This window comes from Lithobates pipiens, unplaced genomic scaffold (genome assembly GCF_037356315.1).
Source record: "Lithobates pipiens isolate NorthernLeopardFrog02 unplaced genomic scaffold, aLitPip1_a1.2 Scaffold_18, whole genome shotgun sequence".
NCBI lineage: Eukaryota > Metazoa > Chordata > Amphibia > Anura > Ranidae > Lithobates > Lithobates pipiens.
Genome location: NW_027507758.1, coordinates 526,166,925 through 526,192,470, shown reverse-complemented (window position 1 = coordinate 526,192,470; position 25,546 = coordinate 526,166,925). Strand labels below are relative to the sequence as shown.

General features: G+C 46.3%; 1 protein-coding gene across 2 annotated transcripts in view; it reads left to right on the top strand.

The window, feature by feature from the left end:
- KRTCAP3 (keratinocyte associated protein 3) overlaps window positions 1-23,615 on the top strand; it is a 36,684-nt gene extending 13,069 nt beyond the window's left edge. For both annotated transcript variants that reach the window (XM_077488791.1, XM_077488792.1), the window contains exons 3-7: window positions 18,176-18,235; window positions 19,903-20,103; window positions 21,232-21,366; window positions 22,256-22,350; window positions 23,302-23,615. In XM_077488791.1, coding sequence (XP_077344917.1) covers window positions 18,176-18,235; window positions 19,903-20,103; window positions 21,232-21,366; window positions 22,256-22,339 — 480 coding nt within the window. In that variant the 3' untranslated portion in view covers window positions 22,340-22,350; window positions 23,302-23,615. The remainder of the gene's footprint in view (window positions 1-18,175; window positions 18,236-19,902; window positions 20,104-21,231; window positions 21,367-22,255; window positions 22,351-23,301) is intronic.
- The last annotated feature ends 1,931 nt before the right edge of the window (window positions 23,616-25,546 follow it).

Below are 25,546 nucleotides of genomic sequence, written 5' to 3'. Positions count from 1 at the left end.
GTTGGTTAGCTATCATGTTTATTTCTGCTTTATCCTATCTTTGGTTACTGCTACAGTTCTACCCTTCCCCCTCCTCTCCTTTTCCTCTACCCAATAATTTTACTATTAGTACACGCTTGCTCATCGTCCCCCTTCTTAGGGCTTTGCTCACATGCTCCAGTGTAGCTAACTACTGCTCTCTACACTCAATCACACACATCCTAATGATATTACTACTTGTTCATCATACCCCCGTCCTAATCCCATCATGCTGCAAATAATTTCGTGGAATGTGAAGGGCCTTCGTTCCCCCTCTAAGAGAATGAAGGTTCTTCGCCATCTCAAACGGCTCAAAGCAGATATAGCTTTGCTTCAGGAGACACCTTTCTTCACCCGACTTTGTTCGGATGAAGAAACTCTGGGTGGGGGCGGTGGCGGGCTCAGAAGCTCTAGGCCGTAAAGCGGGAGTCATTATCCTTATCCATAAACACCTCCCATGTACCATACTGTCAACGGATACGGATACTCAGGGCAGATTGCTCTCTATTCGTATCCGCATTAGGACAAAAGAAATAGTGATATCCAACATATACGCCCCAAACAGTCCTACGAAACAGTTCTTCAACACACTGACCACTTGGCTCCTGCGCTACCCTTCCTTACCCCAAGTCGTTGGAGGAGACTTTAACTCCGTAATACACCCACTAGCTGATAAATCTCCGAAACGACGACTTGACTCGTCCTCGACACCGACCAATGCTACATTGTTTGCGGACACAATGGAATCCCTTCGTCTCCTTGACTTATGGCGCCTACACCACCCGACTGATAGGGAATTCTCCTTTTACTCCCATCCACACAACATATTCACCAGGATTGACTACATATTTAGCTCGCATGACCTACTCCCTTTCATCCCGGACGCGGAGATACATGATATTGCTATCTCTGATCATGCTCCTATTTCTATATCTCTAGAGACTCCAGACATCCATCCGAATCCCAAACTTTGGCAATTCCCCGCCTTCCTCCAACACAACGCGGACTTCCACACCTACATTACCAAAGAATGGCGTTTATACGCACAAACAAATGCGGACCATGCGGATAACCCTAATCTGCTATGGGACGCAGGGAAAGCTTTCCTTCGGGGACGCATTATCTCTTATGCGTCCTCCTTCAAAAAGAATGCACACCTTAACTACACTACGGCCAGTTCCAGACTCCATCAGGCTCAACGTACACTTTATACCCATGACACACCTGAGAACGGGGAAGCTTGGCGAATAGCCAAACAATCTTTTGAAACTTGGGCCGACACACTGGAATCGATTAAGAGAGCTCACTTTGATGCCACTCTTCACAAATTTGGGAACAAAGCCGGTAAACTGCTAGCCAGACTATGTAAGGGCCCCTACCGCCCAACTATTATCCCTGCTATCCGGGAGCCTGACGGCTCTATAACGACGTCGCAAAAGGGCATAAATTCAGCCATGCTACGCTATTATACGGCTTTGTATGCGGCCGACCCTATCGACGAGCATACGGCACACGAATTTATAGACAGTGACTCTGACTCAAATATCCCCCTCGCAACTGGACTCTCTAAATGCCCCCCATATCTCTCGCGGAAATAACCAACACGATCCGGACTCTAGCCTCCTCAAAAGCCCCTGGTCCAGATGGACTAACGGGCGAATTTTACAAATCCCTGAACTCACTCATAGCACCCACACTTGAAAGGGTATACCAACACATATGGACAGGGGGCCCCTATCTACCTACGGGTAACCAGGCGATAATAAAACTTCTAGAAAAAAAGGGGAAGGAACCTACAGAACCAGGCTCTTATAGGCCCATCTCGCTTCTAAATCTTGATGTCAAGATCTTATCCAAAATAATAGCCACAAGGCTAGCTGACATCATCCCTTTTCTGATCCACCCTGCCCAGTCAGGCTTTGTGAAAGGCAGAACGGCGACGATCAACATCAGAAAGGTGATGATGGCACTAGAGCACGCTAGATGTAACCCGAACGGGGATTTTGCCATTATTACTCTTGATGCCGAAAAAGCTTTCGACAATGTTAGTATTGAATGGCTGTCTCTGGTTCTGAACAAAATGGGATTCACTGGCCCTTTCCTACATCTCGTAAAATCTATGTACACCTCTCCGGCTGCCAGATTGGTTGCAGCTGGCCTGCTCTCAAATGAATTTCGCCTACATAAGGGCACGAGACAAGGCTGCCCCTTATCCCCTCTCCTCTTTAATTTGGCCCTGGAACCACTATCTAGGTATCTGTTAACAGTAGCCCCAATCCATGGCATTTCAATAGGGGAGCAACAATTGAAGACGTCTCTCTTTGCAGATGACGTCCTCATATTCTCCGCAAATCCTTCCGCAGATATGCCCACGATAAAGAACACATTTGATCTATTCCGAAAATGTTCCGGTTTACGCATAAATTATTCCAAGAGCGAGATATTGCCCCTCGGTCCCCTCCCACCTCCGGCCTGGTCTCACAATTCCATCTTCTCGATAGCTAAATCACATATCACTTACCTGGGTATCAAAATAGGGAAACTCCCTTCCTCACTCTACCATCTGAACTACCCTCCCCTCTTTACCAAGATCACTCTGGAACTTGAAAACTGGATGGATCTGCCCCTCTCGCTCCTGGGAAGATGTCACTTGGTAAAAATGGTCAGTTTCGCACGCCTGCTATACCCTCTCCAAACGATACCTTTACTTATCAGACACAAGGACATTCAAATTTTGAACTCTGCAATATCAAAATTTCTTTGGCGAAACAAAAGACCACGCATTGCTTTCTCGAAACTTCATCTTCCCAGGACCGAAGGCGGTATTAGTCTTCCGAACATTAGACTGTATAATTTAGCATGTCTTTTGAGGGTGAGCCTAGACTGGATTACCCAAAAGTCCCAATGTTCCAACTTTCATCTGGAAACGGCAATGGTCCATCCCTATTCCCTTACTGCCCTTCTTCACTGCAAGTGGAAATCTCTATCACCTCCGCATCAACACAACCTCCTGCTGAGGGACACTGCCATTGCCTGGAGGGAGGTAAGGAAAAGTCTCCGTCTCTCTCCTTTCATCTCTAAATTCCTCCCAATACAAGGGAACCCAAATTTTACTCCGGGCTTGGAACGACAGCCTTATGATGAATGGCGCCAAAAGGGTCTTGTTACTTTTTTCTCCATGTGTGATCCGGATTCTGGCCGGGTGGCATCATTTAGGTCTCTAGCCGCAAAATTTTCTCTTCCGGATGCCTCGAACTTCCATTATGGTCAATGTGTCAGCTTTCTTCAAAAAACCTGCAAGAACGAATCCGCCAGATTCGCTACATCGTTCATGGACACACTCATTCAGAATGACACCTGCAAATTTCTGACATATACAAACCTTTACTTTTGAAAACTACTCCCTCTCTAGCCTCGTCTTCAGTGCTGAATTGGGCAAAGGACTTTCCAGAAGAGGACATAGTAGACAAAATCCTGCAAGGCCTCAATTCTGTGTACAATCTGGTCCCTAATGAATCGTGGAGGGAAACCCAGCTGAAAATCACTCACCGCGCCCATATTCCTTTTCTTCCAACTCCCAACCATTCTTCAGCCTCTACCTCACCCCCACTGTGCCCAATGTGCCAGCAACCCAAACCCTCTCTCTCGTACACCGATTCTGGACTTGCACCTATATTGCTACTTTTTGGGATCAAGTACTGGCTTATATCTTCCGGATTACGTTGTTGAAGCTCCCCAAGAACCCGCTCCTCCTCATCTTTGGGCACTGGGACCACACACTACTTCCCTGGTCAACCGCTCCCAGCCCACCGGGGAAGGACTGGTCCTTGATCTGTCTCCTATTAGCCAGAAGGGCAATACTGGCCAACTGGACCTCTACATCCACGCCCTCCATTTCCCAGGTCGAAAGGGATCTCTTACAACTCCTTTTTCGGGACAAAATTAATGCCAACCTGGACCACCAGAAAGCCTCCAAACGCTTTTACGACAGATGGGACCTTTTTATTATGACGCAGCTCTCTCCACACGACCGTACGCTCCTTGATAAACACTCCTTTGTGTACAAAGATCCCCATCGAACATGAACTTTTCTACTACTGGATGTTTCCCTTCAATAGAGTATTGGACCTAAGCCCCCTCCCCCCCCTCTCCCATCCTCTCTTCTGTTTTTACCATATTTGGTTAGCTCCATGAGGTTAGTTTTAGAGCCTCCTGGCCATTAGATCCATCCAGTTATAGTCTCCTCATGTCTTTCTAGTCCTACTAGGGAGTGGATTAGTGTCCGCTCTCGTTTAAGTTTTAAGTCTTTTGTTTCTTTTTTTTCTTTTCTTGTATACACCTTTAAGATGAGAGTCTCGTCTTGTTGTTATAGTCTGCTTTGTACACTGTACTTTACACAAAAAAAAAAAGAAAACACTTGTATCTGCTGATGATGACTTTATGTACTGTTCTAACATTTTTAAATAAAACTTTATTCAAAAAAACAAAAAACAAAAAAAAATCGTAACTGAAATTGCCCAAAGAAACCTGATCAAAAGTTTACATACCCTGGAATGTTTGCCCTTGGTACAGACACAGAAGATGGCACGCACAGGTTAAAATATCAATTAAAGGTTAATTTCCAACATTTGTGGCTTTTTAAATCACAATTGGTGTCTGTGTATAAATAGTCAATGAGTTTGTTAGCTCTTACATGGATGCACTAAGCCATGGGGAGCAGGACAGTCAAAAGACCTGCATAACAAGGTAAAGAAACTTTACAAAGATAGAAAAGGATATAAAAAGATATCCAAAGCCTTGAATATGCCAGTACTGTTCAATCACTTAAGTGGAAAGTTTAGGGTATCTCTTGATACGAAGCCAAGGTTGGGTAGATCAAGAGAGATTTCAGGCACAGGATTTGTTTGGAATACAAAGATAAACCCACAGGTAACTTCGAAATACAGGCTGCTCTGGAAAAAGATGGTGTGGTTGTTTTTAAGGAGTACAATACAATGATACTTGAACAAAAGAGCTACATGGTCAAGTAAGAAGCCTTTACTGTGTAAGTTCCGCAACAAAGCCTGGTTACAATATGCCCAACACCTTGACATGGCTTTTTTTGTGGAATTGGCGCAGTAAAGGCTTGAATGAATAAATTAAGTATTTGTATAGCGCACAACGTGAACTGAATCGCCTCAAGGTGCCTGCTTCCTTCTGGCAGCTCAACCATGCAGCTTTTTTCTCTAGTCGTCTGTCCAGGACAGCACTAGAGAGAAGGCTCCACCTCCGGAGGCAGGAAACACATCAGACCTCTTTAAAGGGCAGCACCAGTCCCTTCTCCCTCAGTCTTTGTGTTTCCTCCACCGGAGGAGGAGGCTGGATTGGAGCTCTACTTCCCCTGAAACTGGGAGAGCCCACGATAGAAGGGGATGGAGGTCTGCGTACTTGGGCATCAGGATGACCGTCATTTGGGGTCCCCTGGTCAGGCTGAGCACAGTTGTGAACCGGCGTCCTTGGTAGCCTGGGGAGGGCGGGCACAGGCAGTGAGTTGTGGCCTGTGGAACGCAGTAGGAGGGTGGGGACTTCCAGCGAGCCACTTCCAGTTCTGGGTCACGCGGCGAGTGTGGATGGCGGAACCAGGGCGGCTCATTTAAAAATCGCCAGCCACAAGACACTTTGCAGCACCTCAGGAAAGGTGTCCCCTCCCCCTCTCTATTTAAACAGGATCCGGACTAGCGTATCTCGCAAATCCTGTTAGTGGCTGGTGGGGTGCACATAGGTCTTTGGTGAAGGCATCCTATTTTGCTAAGGTTGCGCTGATATTAGCTTGTCTGTCTCCCCTCCTTTTTCTTCTCTCCTTCTTCTCTTAGGCTCTGCCCAAAGAACCAGAGAGGTCGGGGGGGGGGGGGGGGGGAGAAATGTCACTTGTGTATGAACAAATTATTTAAAAAAGGATTGGTTAATCCCCTCTGTAAACCCTGCATAGATAAATTGGTCTACAAAGGGGCTACAGAGGCCTGTAGAACTGATTTCTGGGGTATAAAAAGATGCAGTCCATCAAGATAATGCTAGTGAACCTTGAGACCCCAAAACCAGCCGCGGTCCCCCCTGCTTCCACCCCAGAGGAAGGTGACTAATCAGGGGAAGAGGAATTCGGTTCTCTGGATGGCCTAAGTGAGGCAGCATCATCCAGAGATATTCCGATTAAGGGAAAGCTCTCACGGGTACAGGCTCACTCGAGGAAGTTGATGTCTCATTGGGGGGTTATTTGAGACACTTGAAATTAAAGAGCAGGTCTCTGTCCTTGCATGACTGGATGTATCAAACCCTGAAGGAGGATTTAGCCAGAGTTTTCCTGGTTCGCAGCGCACTGGTGGACTCTATTAAAAGAGTGGGTGGAACCAAAAAAAAGCTATTTTCTCTTATATTCACCAACCGACAATGCTCCTCTCTGTAACTGAATGGGTTTGTTAGCCTGCCACTAGGAAAAATTGTAACACAATACACAGAATTGTCAGTACTGCCCAGGGGGCGAACCCTGTGCTAACAACCCTCCCTGCTTCCCCAGCAGCTTCAGTTTTATTTTGCCTAGTGAAGGAGACTGACCTAGGAACTTGGCTGCATGTGTCTGCTGTGTGTGTGTGTGTGTACAGGGGATCGCTGGGTCTCTCACATGTATGGGGGTCTGTGCGGCTAGCAATGGTCCTAGCTCCAGTGTGGGGGGGTCCCAAAAGGGTGCCTGTGGTGATATTGTGTTGTGTTTGAGGAAGCACTGTTCCCCTCACCACATGGCGCTGTCCGGCGGCCATTTTGGATGAGGGAAGAGCAGGTTCCCCTTGTGAGCTTCAGCAGCCATTTTCTGTAGGATTTCCCTATTCAGGTCATTGGTGGCCATTTTCTTGAAGCCTGAGCGCTTTTCACCGCAGCTCTCTAGTAGCAGCATGCCATGTGCTATCACACGCTGCTTCCTGTGTTTGCTGTGTATACAGGTCGCTGAGCAGCCATTCCCTGAACGCTGGTGCAGGCTCTGCAGATCGCTTCAGTGCTATTTTCTACTGCTGCCGACACAGCCTCTTCACTCTGCACTTGGGTAACCTCCTGGGGACTACAGGCACGGCTAGTAACTGACACGGAACACCTTAGGGTGGTGAGTCTGGATGCTAGGAGCCCCCCCAGCCAGTAGCAGCAGGAGGGGGTGGGACCTTCACTGTCCTAAGTCCCCTTTCAGGTGGCAGACAGGGTAGGGTCAGCATGGCTTCAGAAACTGATATCTTCCCCCGAAATCCAGGCTATTGCAACCGGGTCACCTGCAGATGGCGCTGTGCCCATGGACACCCTGACGGCAGTCCTTGACTCATTTGTTGCTAAAATAGAGGCGGTTCGTGGAAGGAAAGGTGCGCTAAAAAGGCCCCTGGCCCCCCCGTCCTCTGGGGAGAGCTCTGATGCAGACTCGAGCCCTGCTGCGGCTGGTGACCCCTGCTCTGACCGATCAGACGAAGCTGACCAGGACCAGTCTGACAGTGAGGATGATTCCCCGTCGGGGTCCGGGCGCGACAAAGCGCTGGTTGGAGCACTTATCACAGCTGTGTGATGCCCTGAAGATCCAGGAGCCAGCAGATCCCTCTGCTGATGTATTGGTCCCTTTTGGGTCCCGCAAGCCAGCACGTTCACCTAAGGTGTTCCCATATTTTACTTATTTTGACAAGTTCATCTACAGGGAACGGGGTCGGCCGCAAAGGACCTTTTCGGTCCCCAAAAACATGGCGGTGGGTTAACCCCTTTTGAGGAAAGCCTTCTCAAGAAATGGTCTGCTGCTCCGGTCGTGGACCCCCCAGTATCCAGGTTAAATAAAGTAACCACGATCCCAGTAGAGGGGACTCCTGCATTTAAGGATCCCACGGACAGGAAGGCCGAGGCAGTGGCTCGTTCCTTGTTTACGGTTGTGGGGTCTGCCATACGACCAGTACTGGCATCTGCACTTGTGTCAGACACTGACTGAGTGGGCAAAACTTTTGCACCGCGTATTGGGAGAGCAGAAGGCTTCTCCTGTCTGCATGAGATTGGCGGACCAACTAGTGCAAGGCCTCAAGTACGTTTGTGACGCGTCCCTGGATACCCTCCCTTTGTTATCCAGGGCTTCAGTGTCAGCTGTGGTGCTGCGGCACCCAATTTGGTTAAAATGCTGGTCTGCTGACCTGGCATCTAAGAAAGCCCTGAAGGATCTTCCCTCCCTTGGCGACCGGCTCTTTGGCGCCTCATTGGATGACATTATTAAAAATGCCACCGGTGGTAAGAGTACCCTACTCCCGCAAGCCAGGAAGTCTAAGGAGCCACGCCGCAGGCAAGGGCCCTCTTTTTCCGCTCACAAGCGGCTTTTTTTGTCCAACCGGGGCTTCGGCGAAGTGTCCCCAGCCTGACAGGACAGCCACGGATGGACAAGAGTCCCTGGCATCGCAAGCCTGCGACAAAGTGCTAGCGCATGAAGGTTTGCCCCACCTATGTCTCGGGTAGGGGGGTCGCCTTTGGGAGTTTGCAGCCCTGTGGTCCTCCCCGATTATCCGACCAATGGGTCTGCAATCTGATTTCCACTGGCTACAAGATGGTTTTCTCTTGGCTACCAAACAGATTCTTCCCCCTCCAGCATACCCTGGTTCGTCGGGAGGCCCTGTTGGGGGCGGTAAGGGACTTGCTGAGCCGAGGGGTGATTGTACCAGAATCGGAACGCTTCCAGGGATTCTACTCAAATCTGTTTGGTTCTCAAGAAGGGGTACGTTCAATCTTGGACTTAAAAGCCCTCAATCACTTTGTAAAAGTGCAGAGGTTCAGGATGGAATCAGTTTGCTCAGTAGTCGCTGCACTCCAAGGGGACTCCCTGGCACGGGTTGAGAAATTTGCTTGGAATCTAGGAGCCAGCTAAAAAAGTTAGGAGCCAGGTCCGTGACGGCGATCTGGACCTGTCCCTGGCCTGACATGGAGACAAGTGAGGGGAAGATAGCGCCCCCAGCCCTCACCTGTCTCCAAGTCATTGCCCATAGCTCTTAGAGGGACATTTTATTTGTTTTGTTTTTTCAAATGACGAATTGTTTTTTAAATTGCATTTTAGTGTAAATATGAGATGTGAGGTCTCTCTGACCCCAGATCTCATAAGAGGACCTGTCATGCTTTTTTCTATTACAAGGGATTTTTACATTCCTTGTAATAGGAACAAAAGTGACACACTTTTTTTTAAAAGAACAGTGAAAAAAATAAAAATAAAAGTTAAAATAAAGAAGAGAAAAAATTTTTTTAAACGCGCCCTGTCCCGCCAAGCTTGCGTGCAGAAGCGAACGCATATATGAAAGCAATGTTCAAACCACACATGTGTGGTATCGCTGCAATCGGAAGAGTGAGAGCAATAATTCTAGCCCTAGACCTTCTCTGTAACTCAAAACGTGCAACCTGTAGAATTTTTTTTTTTTTTTTAAACGTCGCCTATGGAGATTTTAAAGGGTAAAAGTTTGTCGCCATTCCATGAGCGGGCGCAATTTTGAAGCATGACATGTTGGGTATCAATTTACTCGGCGTAACATTATCTTTCACAATATATAAAAAAATTGGGCTGACTTTACTGTTGTCTTATTTTTTTTTTTTTTTTTTTTTTTATTAAATTATTTTTCCCCAAAAAAAGTGCGCTTGTAAGTCTGCTGTGCAAATATGGTGTGACAGACATTATTGCAACGACCACCATTTTACTCTCTAGGGTGTTAGAATAAAAAAAGTGTGTGTGTGTGTGTGTGTGTAGGTGTGTAGGTGTGTGTGTAGGTGTTCTAAGTAAATGGAAGGAGATATCTCCATTAGCATTGCTGGTTGTAATTCCAACGGCCACCACAAGAGGGCGCCAGATTCCAGAAGGAATATGATCACAGAAGGGAATAGGTTTACAGAAGGCCTCAAAGCCGGGGGCTCAATTACCGGCGGCGCGGCCTGACGCAATCACGCCGGGGGGGTCCACGGAGACAGGAGACCCCCAGCTGTGCTGCCCCAGGTCGCTAATTCTAGTCGCCAATGCGACCTGGCACCCGGGTTTTGTTGAGCCCTGCTCCCTGGTGTCCTTGGACATCCAGGATGCGTACCTGCACATACCCATATGTCTGTGGCATCAAAAGTTTCTGCGATTTGCAGTTGGGGAAGCCCACTATCAGTTTGTGGCTCTACCATTTGGCCTGGCATCAGCCCCCCCGAGTCTTTACCAAGGTATTGGCTCCAGTTTTGGTGTTGCTGTGACAATGTGAGATCGCGATCGTGGGATATCTAGACTATCTCCTGAGAGCATCTTCCGCCTCAGAGTTGGAGGAGGATGTTGCGATCACCATGCAGACTTTGCAAGAATTTGGGTAGCTGTTGAACCTAAAGCCGGTGGTTGTACCGACACCCAGTGTCGTACCTAGGCTTGCTGCTGGACTCCAAGGAAGCGAGAGTCGTTCTCCCTTCAAAGTGCAGACTCTCAGCCGCGATAAAACTGTGGAATCACAAGCGGTTGTCTCTTTGCTTTTGCATGTGAGTACTGGGACTCATGGTGGCTGCCTTCGAGGCCATGCCATATGCCCAGTTCCACGCCAGGGTCTTGCAGAAAGATTTTGTCACAATGAGACAAATCTCCGTTGTCCCTGGATCACTCGATCCAGGTGAGCCAGTCCGTCAGACTCCCTGCTATGGTGGCTGAGATCCCCGGGGATTCAGTCAGGAAAGTCGTCCCTCCCCCTCCAATGGACGGTGATCACAACGGACAACAGCCTATCCGGCTGGGGTGGAGTGATGGGGATTCAGTCGGCTCAGGGCCTCTGGTCGACGGAAGAATCCAAGTTGCCGATCAATCTGCTCGAATTGAGACCGGTCAGGCTGTGCCTCCACACATGGTCGTTGAGTCTTCAAGGGTATCCGATCAGCGTACAGTCGGACAACGCCACGGCTGTGCCGTACATAAATCACCAAGGGGGAACAAAGAGCTCAGCCGCTGCTCGGGAGGTCGCTCGCATACTTCGGTGGGCAGAGCGACATGTGTCGGCCATTTACATCCCGGGGGTGGAAAATTGTCAGGTGGACTGAGTCGAAAGATGCTAGACCCAGGAGAATGGGCATTGCATCCGGAGATATTCAGGCTGCTGTGCCTGAAGTGGGGCACACCAGATGTGGATCTATTGGCCTCCCGTCTCAATCGGAAGGTGCCAAGATTCGTGTCCAGGACGAGATCCGTGATCAGACGCGCTGGTAGCTCCGTGGGATCAGTACCAGCTGATCTACGCCTTTCCTCCACTGAAACTGTTACCATGCCTGCTTCGCAGAGTGGAAGCCAAGGGGATTCCAGTAATCCTGGGTTGCCCCGGATTGGCCTCGGTGGCCCTGGTACGCAGACCTGGTGCGTCTGGTGGCACTCTCCCTGGCGACTACCGCTGCGAGAGGACCTCCTATCTCAAGGTCCAATCTTTCACCCTGCTTTACCATCACTGGCTTTAACGGCATGGCTATTGAGAGCCAGGTGCTGAGGAACTGGGGTCTGTAGAGCAATCGGAACGTCTTGGGCCTTTCCGACACCAAGCGTCTGTTGCTCAGGTGTGTAAGGCGGCTACCTGGTCTTCTGTCCATACGTTTACCAAGTTCTACAAGGTAGACGTCAGTGCATCGGCTGATGCCTGTTTTTGACCGCAAAGTTTTGCAGCCGGCCGTGTAGTTGCAATTGAGATTTTTCCTGGTTTTTCGATTAAAAACGCAGTACTGTTTTGTTAATGCATTACTTCCACAATGTTGCTGTCTTGGGGATCACTCCTGTTGAGGATACCCAGTTATATGGTGTTTTTCCACACACTGCTGTTTTTGTGTGTGTAATTTTTTTTTGTGGGCTTAGTTTCACTAGTTCCCACTTGCCATGGTGGATGACGTTTTTTATGCAGGTTTTTCCCACCCCTCTTCTGGCACTGCTTGGGGACGTCCCATTTAGTTAGAGAGGAGCTGTGTCTGTCGGAGAAAATAGGATTTTTGTACTCTCCATAAAATCCTTTTCTCTGTAATTCACCGACCAACACAGCACCCACCCCTCCTTTTTCTCTAGGTTATACTGCTTGTTGATGTACTGAAGCTGCTGGGACAGCAGGGAGGGTTGTTAGCACAGGGTCTGCCCACTGGGCGGTACTAACAATTCTGTGTATTGTTACAATTTTGCCTAGTTTCTCCTAGTGGCAGGCTAACAAACCCATTTAGTTAGAGGAGCTGTCGGCCGGTGAATTACAGAGAAAAGGATTTTATGGTGAGTACAAAAATCCTATTTTTTCATAAAAGTATGAAGAGATTTCCCTTCAGTGAGGATCCCACCTGCGTCTGGAACAAAGTACCTAAGGTAGATGCAGCTTTCTCCCAGTGCGCAAAATCAACAGACCTCGCCTTTGAGGACATGGGTGCCCTCAAGGAACCCATGGACAAAAGGATGGAGGTGCTGTTAAAAAGATCATGAGAAGTCACCATGACCAATTTAAAGCCTGCAATGGCCACAATAGTGGCTCGCAACCTGGAGGTCTGGCTGGAACAATTGCAAGGGCATTTAGGAAGCGGGACCTCTAGGAAGGAAATCTTGGACTCCCTTCCTATGCTGCACAAAGCAGCAGGTTATATGGCAGACGCTTCTGCAGTCTGTCAAGCTTTTAGCAAGGACAGCTGCTCTTGTGAATTTATCTCGCAGGGCACTATGGCTAAAATCCTGGTCAGGGGACCCAGCTTCAAGGGTGAGGTTATGTGGTATCACCTTTTGGAGACCTCCTGTTTGGGCAGGATCTAGAAAAGGATTATGATTCGCACTGCAGACAAGAAGGCCTTCCCTGTAAAAACTAACGGTACCAGGAAAACGCTTTTTCGTCCCCATAGGCAGGGACAGTCGCAAGGACAAGACCACTAAGGGGTCAGCTCCTAATCAGTGGACGAGGGGAAAACAAAGGCAATCTGTTTTCCTCAAGTCCCAGTGACTTGGTTCCCGGGGAGGGGGGGCGACTGGGGCAGTTCCTCCCGACAGTGGGAAAGAATTGCCCCAAATACTTTTATCCTGAGGATAATTGAGGGTTATCAAATACAGTTCAAGCACACTCTGCCTACGTGTGTGTGTGTGTGTGTGTGTGTGTGTGTGTGTGTGTGTGTGTGTGTGTGTGTTTCCAAACCTCCCAAAGATCCTCAGAAGGTGACGGCCTTGCTGTCGCAAATTGGCGATTTGGTAGACCAGAGGGTTCTAGTTCCAGTGCCAACACGGGAAGTAAACCACGGTTTTCACTCGCATGTGTATAGTGAGAACTGTCAGGCAAATTCCGGTTAATTTTGAATTTAAGGTTGCTAAACGAGTGGGTAGCTTACAAAAAATTACAGATGGAAACAATTTTTACAGTAGTCAATCCTTCCACCAGGTTTGTTTCATGGCCTCCCTCGATCTGAGGGATGCCTACCTGCATGTCCCCATTCACGAGGACTCTCAAATATTTAAGAATGGCGATTCAGTGGGGAAGGCAGACCCGACACTTCCAGTTCAGGGCCCTGCCATTCGGCTTATCCTCCCCCCCAGGATATTTACAAAAGTCCTGGCAGAAGCATTGGCTCTCCTGAGGCTGAAAGAAATTGTGGTCATACCATACTTGGACGACCTTTTTATTCTTCGCCCCCTCAAAATTCAAACTTCAGGGAGACCTGAGGGTAGCCATGTCCTGTCTGAAGACTAGGGTGGTTAATAAACAAAGAAAAATCTCACCTGATACCGACACAGGCCATACAGTATCTGGGTTTCCTGGTAGCCTCGGTGACACAATCTTCATCGGAGGAGAAAGCAGGAAGGGTGAAGGTGACTCAAATCTTTCTGCAAATTTCCCTCCGCTCAGCCATGTCGGGACTGGGTCTTAGTGGTGACCATTCTTGCAGTTCCTTGGGCGAGGGCCCACTTCAGGTGCCTGCATGCCAACATCCTGAGCAGCTGGCACGGAGCACAAGAATCCCTAGACTCGACTATCCACCTATCTTAAAAGACCAGAAAGTCCCTATGGTGGTGGAGAAAATAGGAGAACCTAGTACAAGGTCTTTGGTCTCCTCCCAGTGTCTGTCCATCAATAGATGCCAGTGCTTGGGGCTGGGGGGCCCATTTGGGGTAAAAAATGGCCCAAGGTTTTTCAGCAGGCGGAGGTAACTCTCCCGATCGGCTAATTGGAGAGAGTTGCAGGTGATCTGGGAAGCATTGAAAGCATTTGCCAGAGATCTGAAGGACTGCCACGTGCAGGTCCTCTCGGACAGTGTGGTAGCAGTCCTGTATCTAAACAAACAAGGAGGAACGAGATGCCTGTCCTTAATCAGGCTAACAAGTACCATCTTGTATTGGTATAAGAAAAACATAGGTTCGATCTCGGCAGTCCATCTGAAAGGGGTGGACAACCATCTGGTGGATTTTCTGAGCTGACACCAAGTGTGCGAATCGGAATGGTCCCTGAACAAGGAAATCTTTAAGCTGATGGTGCGGAAGTGGGGTCTCCCAGAGGTGGATCTGTTCGCCAGCAGAACGAACACCCAAGTTCCAGTATACTTCTCACTGGAGGGAAGCGGGGGGCCAAAGGGATAGACGCTTTGGCACAAAATAGGGCGTTTCGCACTTGCTCCGGCTTTCCCCCATTAAAACTGATTCCTCTAGTATTGAGGTAATTTCTTCAGGAACGGACCACAATGAATACTGGTGGTTTCCGTATTGGCCAAAGACCATGGTTCTCAATGCTGTTGGGCCTGTCAGAAGAGCCTCCCCTCATGCTGCCTGAGGGAGGCTCTCCTGTCCCAGGGCCCAGTTCTGTTGCCAGAAATACAGACCCTGAAATTATCGGCAATTAAGGTAACCCAAGCAATTTTATGTTAAGTTTTGGAAGGTTTTTTGCTCATGGTTAGACACTAAAGTGTCTGTGTATCCCAGCAGTCTTAGGATTTTTGCAAGATGGCGTGGATAAAGCGCTGGCCATTAGTACTCTAAATGTATAAATTGCGGCCCTGTCTGTATTTTCTAGAGCAACCCCTGGCATTGGACCCGCTAGTTAGCAGGTTCTTTAAGGGGTTAGCCAGAAGTTAAACCTGTTTTGTTTAAAATTTTACCCAAATGAGACCTGTCAGTTGTATTATAGGGATGGGTAAAATGGTCTCAGGAAGTAGAGCCCTCCTTAAAATGGATCACACTCAAAAGTGTTTCTAGTGGCTATATCCACAGCTAGACGTATTCGTGAGCTTCATTCACTTTCTATAAAATGCATTTTTGCAGATTTTTGAAGACCGGCTGGTGCTACGCACAGACCTGGGATTTTTACCCAAAGTGGTGACAAAATTCCATAGAACCCAGGAAATTTTGCCTTCTGTGGGTCCCCCACCAATCCAAGGGAAGTAGAATTCCACCAACTGGATGTGTTGGTGGAACTGGATTTCCCTCATGGCTCACTCCACACGGGCACTATCGGCCTCCTGGCAGAGCGAGCTGGAGCAACACCAGAACAAATCTGTCAAGCAGCAACATGGTCAAACTACTCGACTTTCATTAAGCATTATAGATTGGACCTTATCTCAGCGCAAGTCCAAGCGTTTGGGAGAAATCCTCCAAGCGGTAGTTCCCCCCCCCCCCCCCAGACTAGAGTTACACTTACCGGTAACTCTGTTTCTAGCAGTCATGCAGGACAGCAGGAATTCCCTCCCTATATGCTGTTATAATGTTGGACAAGTGTTTGTTTCAGAAGCCGTTCCGGGGAAGTTCTCGGTTAGACTGAGGGAGAAGGGACTGGTGCCACCCTTTAAAGGTCTGTGTTTCCTGCCTCCGGAGGTGGAGCCTTATCTCTCTAGTGCTATCCTGGATGACTCCTAGAAACAGTTACCAGTAAGTCTAACTTTTTTTTTTTTTTTTTTATATCCTCTTCCATCTTTATAAAGTTCCATTACTTTGTTATGCAGGTCTTTTGACTGTTCTTTTCTACCTCCTCGTGGCCCATTGTCTAGCCTGCTTAGGACATCCAAGTGAGAGCTAACAAGCTCAATGACTATACAAAATCGCTAATTGAGAATTTAAAAAGCCAGAAATGTGGAAAATTTTTAGTTGTCAGTTTAACCTGTGCATGCCACCTTCTGTGTCTGTACTAAGGCCAAACATTTCAAGGTGTGTAAACTTTTGATCAGGACCATTTGAGCGATTTTCTGTTGTCATTTTTAAAGGAGCCAAAAACTGATAATGGTTTCATGTGATTGCTATCCTTAAGACAAGTGTGTAGTTCTATTTTATTTTATATTTTTTTTTTTTTTTGCCATGATTAGTCATATTTTCAATATAAATGCCAAAACTTCACAATTTCTACAAGGGCATGAAAACTTTTGAGCACAACTGTATGTATGGTGGCCCTCAACGAATCCCCGCGCACCGCTTGGGACCAAGGATGAGCTCGGGCGTGTTCTTTAGATATAACCATTTTATCGGCGTATAACATGCACCTTCACTTTAAGAGGGAAGTTTCAGGGGAAAAAAATTTAAAGAACTGTGAAGCAAAATAAGGGTCATTGCAGTGAATGCAGCCTGATCAATGCCCATCTGCAGCCTTGGAAGGGACAGGGAGGGGGCAGGACGAGCGCCAACAGATTAGATACAGAAGATTCTCCTGTTTACTTGGCAGCCTTTGTAATACAAAGTCCCACCGTCTACATTCCTCAATCACCGGGGGAGGGGGGGTTTGGTGCTAAATTAAACCGGAACTCGAGCCGCATTAGGCCCACAGGCCTGCTCTAAACTAATGAGTGATTGTCATGAAACTAGTATATTTAACTTGGAAGTTCTTTGCTGCAATGTGGTTAAATGTCAATGGGGATTCCTGTGCTTGGCTGGCTATAGCTTCTGTGAGGTACCAAAATTTACTTTATGGGTATTGACTCAAGTACGCACTGAATACTCAGAAATGGTTGGCATTCCTTTAATACACACATCGCCCTCTTGTGGCATTTCACAGGAAAACACGTATTTGTACAGACGAATGTGAAGTCGAGAATCAAAACTGAGTCTGATGCTGCCACTTCACATCTTTCTGTGGAAGGAACTGGTCGCAAGACATTGATGCCTGCAGGTTTTGATACATCTACCTACTTTGCCTCATTGAGGGAACACCACCGCTTTTTATTGGAGGCTCTGCCATCACATTAAACGGCCTTGCATAGATCTTTGCTTATAGTGAATTTTCCATAATCTCCATTGGTAACAAAGCCTGCCTTCAAGCTGTAATGAAAATAATTTTATGTTGGTAACTACTTGGCTCTAAATGTGAAATACTGTAATGTTAATGTACCATAAGCTTTAGGTTTAGAAGGGTTCCTCAGGAACCTGAAAATCATTTCAGGGGTAATGAGGTTTAGAAGGGCTGGTCTAGACAAATCTGCATTCTATACATATGTTGACATCTATCAACAATGCTCATATGACCGCTAATACGGTTTGCGCTATTGTAGTTTTCCACCTTGCAAGGTGTGTGTGGAGGCACTTTTCAAAAGCCGTATTAAAATGAACAATGTCTCACCATATGATGCCATCTATAGGTGTTGTTGTTGCATCAGATATATCTATAGGGGGCCATTATGAAAGAGTGAAGCACCATCCAGGTTTCGGCATGACTGTCTTTCGGCCTAATACAACAAAACAAGGCAGATGGATCTTCAGCACGGCCTCGACATGGAGCATTGCTGACAACCGATGGCTTTCTACCAGCAGATAATTTGAATGGCAGATTGCATCAATGGACTAATCCTATTGTGCCTAAAGGGCTATAGGCATATTGAAATGTGGATGGAAGGTCTTTTGTAATTTATGTGGCAAAGACTAGAAGTTTGCCCTATGTGCACCTGCCAGGAAGGCTCCAATAGATTTTTTTAGTATGGATTCCGCTTAAACCTAAACAAAATAAAAGTTTACTTGCTACTTTGGAGCCTTTTTATATCTGTCATGAAGAATCTCTTAATAAACTTGTAGTCCATTTTTACCAGACTTTCGTTGTTAATACAAAATTTTTATTCACGGCTTTTATGTGATCTCAGTACAGCAAAGCTGAGTGAAAAGTCATCCATCCTTTACTAACTTGCACGGTTTCAGTAAAATGTCGACATGTAATAACTTTTCTGTTTCCTGCAGAGCATCACTACAGGGATCTGTGCAATCCTAGCCTCCAGGAACCTTGCAAGCTCCAAACTTGTAAGTGTGTGCTATTTCTTGTCTCATGACTTTTGTCTGATCAGAGTTCCGCCTAGCAGCACTAGGGTCCTCTGAATCCCAATAAGGACCCTACCAGCATGGAGTTTGCATGCTTGCATGGGTTTCCTCTCACATGCCAAAGACACTGTTACGGTTATTTGGCTGCTGTCTAAAGCATAGTTGCCAACATTGTAAAAAAAAAAAATTCATGACACTTTTATTGGCAGTAGGCGGAGTCATGGTATAATTGGGGGGCGAGGGCATGCGTTTATGTGTGGCATAGGAAAATGTAAAAATGCGGCGTGCGCCGCGACGAAAAATGGTTTATGTAAAATGGTGGGTGTGGCTTACATGGGGCGTGGCTCAAATGGGTGTGGTTAGAGTCTGAGATGAATGCGGGATGGAGAGAGCGAGGGGGGGGGAGAGAGAGGGAAAGGAGGGACGGCAGCCCCTCGATCCTACACCACAATAGCAATATGTGTTTTCCAGAGTTTGACAATCAGCAGATAAAGATACTCCAAATACCTGGTGTTGGCGCTTCAATCATCCCGGCGCCATGATTGTTATAGTGTCAGGATGATTGAAGCGCATTATTTCTATTACATTTCAATATAAAATGAAATCATTCAACTCGCCATAATGCAGAATCAGTGGGAGCCATGAGCGTGTCACTAGCCACGCTGCCGGCCACCAGATGCCATCAGGTGTCCCAAGCGGAGTCTGTCCTTGCATCAGGTGCCCCATCAGAGGTACCTTCCTCACATCGGTGTCCATCAGCGCAGCCCCTCCTTACATCTGGTGCACCTCTGACATCCACAGACCGGCCCCCCCCCCACATCCTCCACAGACCAGCCCCCCATACACATACCATGACTGTCACTGGCCCCCGACATCCGACTGGCCCCCGCCCCGCCGCCGTTGCCGTGCACAGATATTTAACTGTGGCGCCGCCCACCGCCCTTTACACTGACACAAACGCACACTAGCAGTGGGGGTGGGCGGCACCACAGGTGTAGCCCAACTTCTGGTCTTCTTAAAAATGGCAGCCGGCGGAGACCTCTAGCCGGCGGCAAAAAAACGGGGAATTCAATTTCCCGGGACAAATGTCCTAATCCTGGGAATGTCCCGGTAAATTCGGGACAGTTGGCAACTATGCTAAAGTGGCCCTATTCTGTGTATGTGAGGTAGGGATCTTGGATTGTGAGCGCTTTGAGAACTGATTTAAATGTAATATATATGGTAACTTGCTGATATTATATAATTACCTCTTGTAATAACTGAAATGAGACCAGTGGGCCAGTTGTCTATAGCCCCCAGACGGGTTTTATTTTGCCTTGGTAGAAGGAATCTAGTAGCTGTGGGCAGATTTGCTCCTGCGCTTATAATCCATGTCCTAGAAGAACCATATGCCTCTGTATATATTACCAAGCATTGTGACAGATCTTTCTTTGGGTCTACTCGTTTGTAGCAGGCCTGTCTGCTTCTTGATGATAGGCTGTTTTCTGTGTTTCTCCACTTTTTTTTTTTTTTTTTTTCTCTCCCCCGCAATCTTTCCTTGTGTCTTGGTTTATCACTCATCTGTCTTCTCCTTTCAACTACTTTTCACCTCTTGTTCCTACTTTGGGACCCTAATTAGTTCTGTCATTAACATATTTGTGTCTATGCAGCACTGGGCCCTCCTGGCCTTCTCCTTGGTGAATGCTCTGCTATCAGCAGCCTGTTTTGTGGGGCTTATCCTGTCCATCTCCCTTACAATTGCCAATGGAGGCAAGAACCTCATATCTGGATGTAATGCTACGGTCCTTCCTGCAGACACCCGCTCTGTCATCATGAGCAATGAGTGCCCCTTTGACACTACGCGGATCTATGTGAGTTTCTGGCATTACTGGTTACATATGACAAGTTTATTTTGTTTCAAATATTTTAATAGATTTGATGTAAATGTCTATACTAAATACAGTTGAAATGTCTATGCAAATTATATTACCTGCTAAAAGATTTGGAGTTGTGCATTCTTGTGATGTGCACCACCACACTCCATAGCCAGGCAAGGCAATTACTAGTTTAGTGTTACAGCTTCTCATCTTCTGGTTGCTCATTGGACAGAGGTGGTGATTAATTGTTCAATAAGTTAACATGAGGTGGAGCAAAACAGGTCCTGGAAATATGGGAGGGGGGTGACATTCCTCATTATACAGGTTGTCTGGATATTTGCCTGTTTTTGTTTTAGTTGAACACAGTATGGTGTAGCAGACCACTCCAGCTGTAGAGAAGATGGATATAATTCATGTATGTTGCAACTTAGTGCTTGTAAAGCCTAAATTTTATTTTTTACCTGAATGCATTGGGGTAAAAAAAAGTTTAGGTGTCGGCATTCCCCCCCCCTCCCCCCGAGCACTCATTGTATGCAGCTCTCCTCAATTCCTTGGCTTGCTGGCTTTGCCAGGGCCCAGGGAGTCATTGGCTCTCAGTCCCATCAAAGCCAGTGAAGCTTTCTGTCAATGGATGCAGCAGCAGAGCTGGGGCATGAGCACGCACAACTGCCCCCATTACTCAGAGCAGGTAAGTATAAACGGTTTTGTTTAAAAACATGGGAAGCTGCAATATATTCCATTTGGTATGTATGTATTGGCTTACTTGAATGCCCCATAGCCCAGAATAGTAAGGCACTCCCCTCCCCCTCTCCAAGCTAACGGACTGGCTTTAAATGTCACTGTCCCAAATGTTTAACGATTTTCCTTTTTGAAGCGGTTCACTACAACAGCTTTCCTTGTAAATATGAAGCCAGTTTGACTTTTTTGTTTCTGTTGGCCTGTGCTTCTGAATGGCAAAAAATAGTAAAGGAATGTAAAGGAATGAAAATGTTAAACTGCCTATAGCAGCTCCGCAATCTCCAGATGTGCTTGGTTGCCTATCAGAACCAACAGTTTTCCTCAATCTACTTTCAATATTTGTTTTTGCATCATTGTTTATCAGTGATGTCTCTTATCTTGCAGGAAACAACCCTGGCTCTCTGGTTCCCCTCCATGTTTCTGTCTGCAGTGGAGGCTGCACTTTCTATCCGCTTCTGTGTTGTGGCATTCATATTGAGGGGCATTGGCCCATGCGGGGAGAATTACCTCAGAGAAAAGGTAGGTTAAATGCAATGGGCTTAATAAAAGTCTTGGAGCAGATTTTGTCTCTGGAGACCAGAATCCTCTTTAATTTATCAGTGCACCCTAAAAGGGTGCAGTGCTGATGGGTGTTAAAATCACATATTTGAGATGCATGATAAATGCTTAGGGGCCCCCGCCCAGGCTGACAAGGTTGACTGAGGGTGCCAGCTGGGGAAAGGTTAGTCAAAGACCCAGAGCGCGCTGTAAAAATGGGAAGAGAACCCTGCGTCGCACACCCCAACCTCTGCTCTATTCATTCAGACCATGCCCCTTGGACTTCATCATGGAGGTCCATGATTAAGCCTGTGGGGTGGGTGAAATATTTTGGGGGCATGGTCTGAATGAATCAAGCTGAGGCTGCTTTTACCTCCTAACCACTCGGGCCAGGCAAGGTGTGAGCTTTTGCATTTTTTTTTTTTTTTTTTTTTTTTTTTTTATGAAGGGGAAATTTTGGGAAATGTTTGCGTGCAATGACGTTTTAAACGTTTTATGAGCTTTACTTCAGGGTGTTGCAACAGAATTGCAAATCCTTTTGGAAAATAAACCATTTGTATTTCACTGTGTAGTTAGTGTTGACTACAGTTTATGGCTGCAAAATAAACCTCTCCAGACAGCGTCAAGTGATTACTTGAATGGCACGGGTCTACCTTGCCACAAGGGCTTCTGTGTAAGCTCCACTCACTTTGACCATTGCTGACTGCATAAACCAAATATTTTCCACCCAAATCCAACAATTTGTTTTAGAAACTGGAGGTACAAAATCCTAGTAACGGACACCTAAAGATCATATTTAGATCTATGAATTACTAAGTGGCCATGACCTGTCCTAACTCATTCTAACCTATTCTACTGCATTTTATTTCAGCTGCAGGAAGAAGAGGCTGAGAGGGAGAAGCTGGAGGATGTTGGAAGACCAGAGACCCACCAGTTGATTGCAGCACGGGCCTAAGAATTGCACTGGTAAGTGACCTGTCCAGACTTCAGATATCTTGGGGTGGAATATTGAGAGGCTTTAAATGAATACACCAGTGAAATCGGACCTGTTTAGGGTCGGGGCATTGATCTTCTACCTGGATGTCCAGCATTCTGAATCCCTATAAATGCTGATGGTATGCTTCGCAAACCCGAAACAGTTTGTGAAAAAGCAAGTCTGTGCCCAGTGCTTCAGACACAACAGTCTGTGCCAGTACAGCCTGATCTCGGACCTTGGCCGACTACCCACTCTTCTTGCCTTCACACTTTGAATCCCAATTTCTGGTGTGACCACTTTTTTTTTTTTTTTTTTTTTGTTTTTTTTTTATATATTTTTTTATTTTTTCTGGCTTTTCCCATTAAGAACACTGCTAAATCAGTGCTGAGATATTTGTTCGCCACATAGTCAGCAGACTGGGAAGCTTGCATTAAGAGGGGAAGCGTTTCTAAACGGTACTAGTAAGGGCCACACTTCTCTGCGATAAAAACAGATGCAATTTTGATACATTCAAAAAGCGCACCAAAGACAATCATGGTGGTTCCCCTATTCCTCCCCCCCCCCCCCTCCATTGATTTCAATGTTGAGGTTTTTTTGGTGCACTTTGTAAAGATGCAGCACTTTTAAAAACACACCACACCCATGGCACCTTGGTGTGAAGTGTTCCTTGGGTTTTAAAGGTATACATTTTTCATGCATTTTTGTTCAGCTTTTTAAACATCAAAAACTGATCTGTGTGAAAGGGCTTCAAGCAGGAAATATAGCCTGCATATGTAATGATCATGTATGGATGCAGCATATACTGTATATTTACATTAAACTTGTTGCACAAATGTTTCTGGCTAACTTTTCTAAAAGTTCATATTTGTGTGTACAGGTATGCCTGTATTGGATAAAGGACTGATATTGCCACTGAATGTGTCGGTTTCTTTTCCCTTCAGATGTTTGTTGAATAGGAGGGCTGTGGGGACACACGTCCATGAGAAGTATCTCCAGGTCTAAAGAGCCAGGATATGAAAATCCAAATGGTCATAATGCTTTTCTACAGTGCCCTTCCAACCAAGACACTAACATTACCTGTGACAGCAGGAGCTGCTCTTTGTTTTCGTTTTTTTTGTTTCCTTTTTGTGAAGAATTTTCATTAATGTTTTTTTTTTAATATATTTTTTATTAAATAAAACACAGCCGTTGTTTCCTGTTTGTTCTGGTTAGGTGAGATTGTGATTGTTTCTAAAAATTAAATATATTTACAAGAGCTAGGAGTTTGTGTGTTTTTTGAGTACACCCCTCCACATTTTTGTAAATATTTTATTCTCTTTTCATGTGACAACACTGAAGAAATTACACTTTGCTACAATGTAAAGTAGTGAGTGTACAGCTTGTATAACAGTGTACATTTGCTGTCCCCTCAAAATAACTCAACACACAGCCATTCATGTCTAAACCACTGGCAACAAATGAGTACACCCCTAAGTTAAAATGTCCAAAATAAGCCCAAATCAGACATTTTCCCTCCCTGGTGTCATGTGACCTGTTAGTGTTACAAGGTCACAGGTGTGTTTTAAATTTGGTGTTATCACTCACTCTCATACTGGTCACTGAAAGTTCAACATGGCACCTCCATGGCAAAGAACCCTCCGGAGGATCTGAAAAAAAAATTGTTGCTCTATATAAAGATGAAAAATTGTATGGACTCCCATGCTTGTGGTGTAAGATAAATGAAAAGAACTGCAGCCTCGATCAATAAATCCACCCTGAGGTGAACATAGAAAATTGAAAGTGAAGAGGGATAGAAATGGCGCTGTTCTGAATTTGGGGTGCTCAAAAACACTCTGACGTGATGGATTTCTAGTATAGATCCTCTGCAAATAAATGCTATAACAAAGTGCAAAAATGCATGTCAAGTGCAAATATGCAAAAAGTGTCAGTGCAAATGTCTGTGGCAGACTACACGAAAGTGCAAAGAACATAAACACCACAACAATTTATGCCCACACTCTCATGCTAATCCTAGGCAGAAAATTGGTGCCCATGCAATATGAGCCTCCTATGCAGGGAACCACAATCTAAAATGGTCCAATGGCATGAAAAACATGAATCAAAAAACCTTAATGGTGCATTAAATAGGTAGAATATAGTCCTGTGCAATAATCTCAAATGAAACAAATATTCTATATTGTGCTGGACTCAGCATGTATATAAAAAAAAGTCCTTAAGTGAACCATGCTGGTGCACTCCAAAATATGCACATAATAAAGTGACAAAGTGCTCTTCAAAAACGTATTCAGTGCTTCTTCAGAAGGTGCCCTATAGGAAACTCGCTCACTGCTATTCACCCCACAAGGAGGTATTTCACCTTTACTGTAAGCCGATGTGTAGCGTATGGTGGGGGGGAGCCTGTCCTGTATCAGCTGTTTTGCTTCCGTGTTTGTGGTATAAGTGGTCTCTTTGCAGCTAGCTTCTTTCCTGCAGTCTGTGAATGGCGATGGTGTCACATCTCCTGATCCTCAACAGGCTGATTTGGAGATGGAGGATCTGTCAGTACCTGGGTGAAGTTTGCTCCTCTGTATCCTCTCGCATAAAGATGGCCTAGCCAGGGATATGCAATTGGTGGACCTACAGCTGTAGCAAAACAAGTCCCATCATGCCTCTGGGTTCATGTTTGTGGCTGTCAGTCTTGCTATGCATCATGGGACTTGTAGTCCTGCAACAGCTGAAGGTCACTTTTGTGAGATGCTGTATGTTTATTGCTTGGCAAGGCTTTAAATATTTAAAACAAAAGGCTCCACACATTAGGGGAGCTTAATGCAGTGGGTGCCCTGACTTGGAACCACCTGGGGAAGGTTAGGAGCCCACTTAATTGCAGCTCATCCAGTTGTGTATTTGTTTGAATACCTGTTTCTCTTGCCATGTGCTGGATGGAAATGTCAGCAGCTAGCGCCATCTACTGTTAATATGAAATAACTGCTATTGTATTTTGAAACTGTTTAACTGAGGGTGCATAAAAACATGAGTGCAATGCTCCTGCAGAGAGAGGAATTTGGCTTTCAGCTGGAGACCTGGCAGAAGTATGGACTACGAATGTGCTGGTAGAGGGGGCATTTGCTAAATACAGGTGTAACCTGTATTTAGCCACTACCCTGTCCAGCTTTAGGAGATACCTGAAAACTCATTTATTCAGGGAAG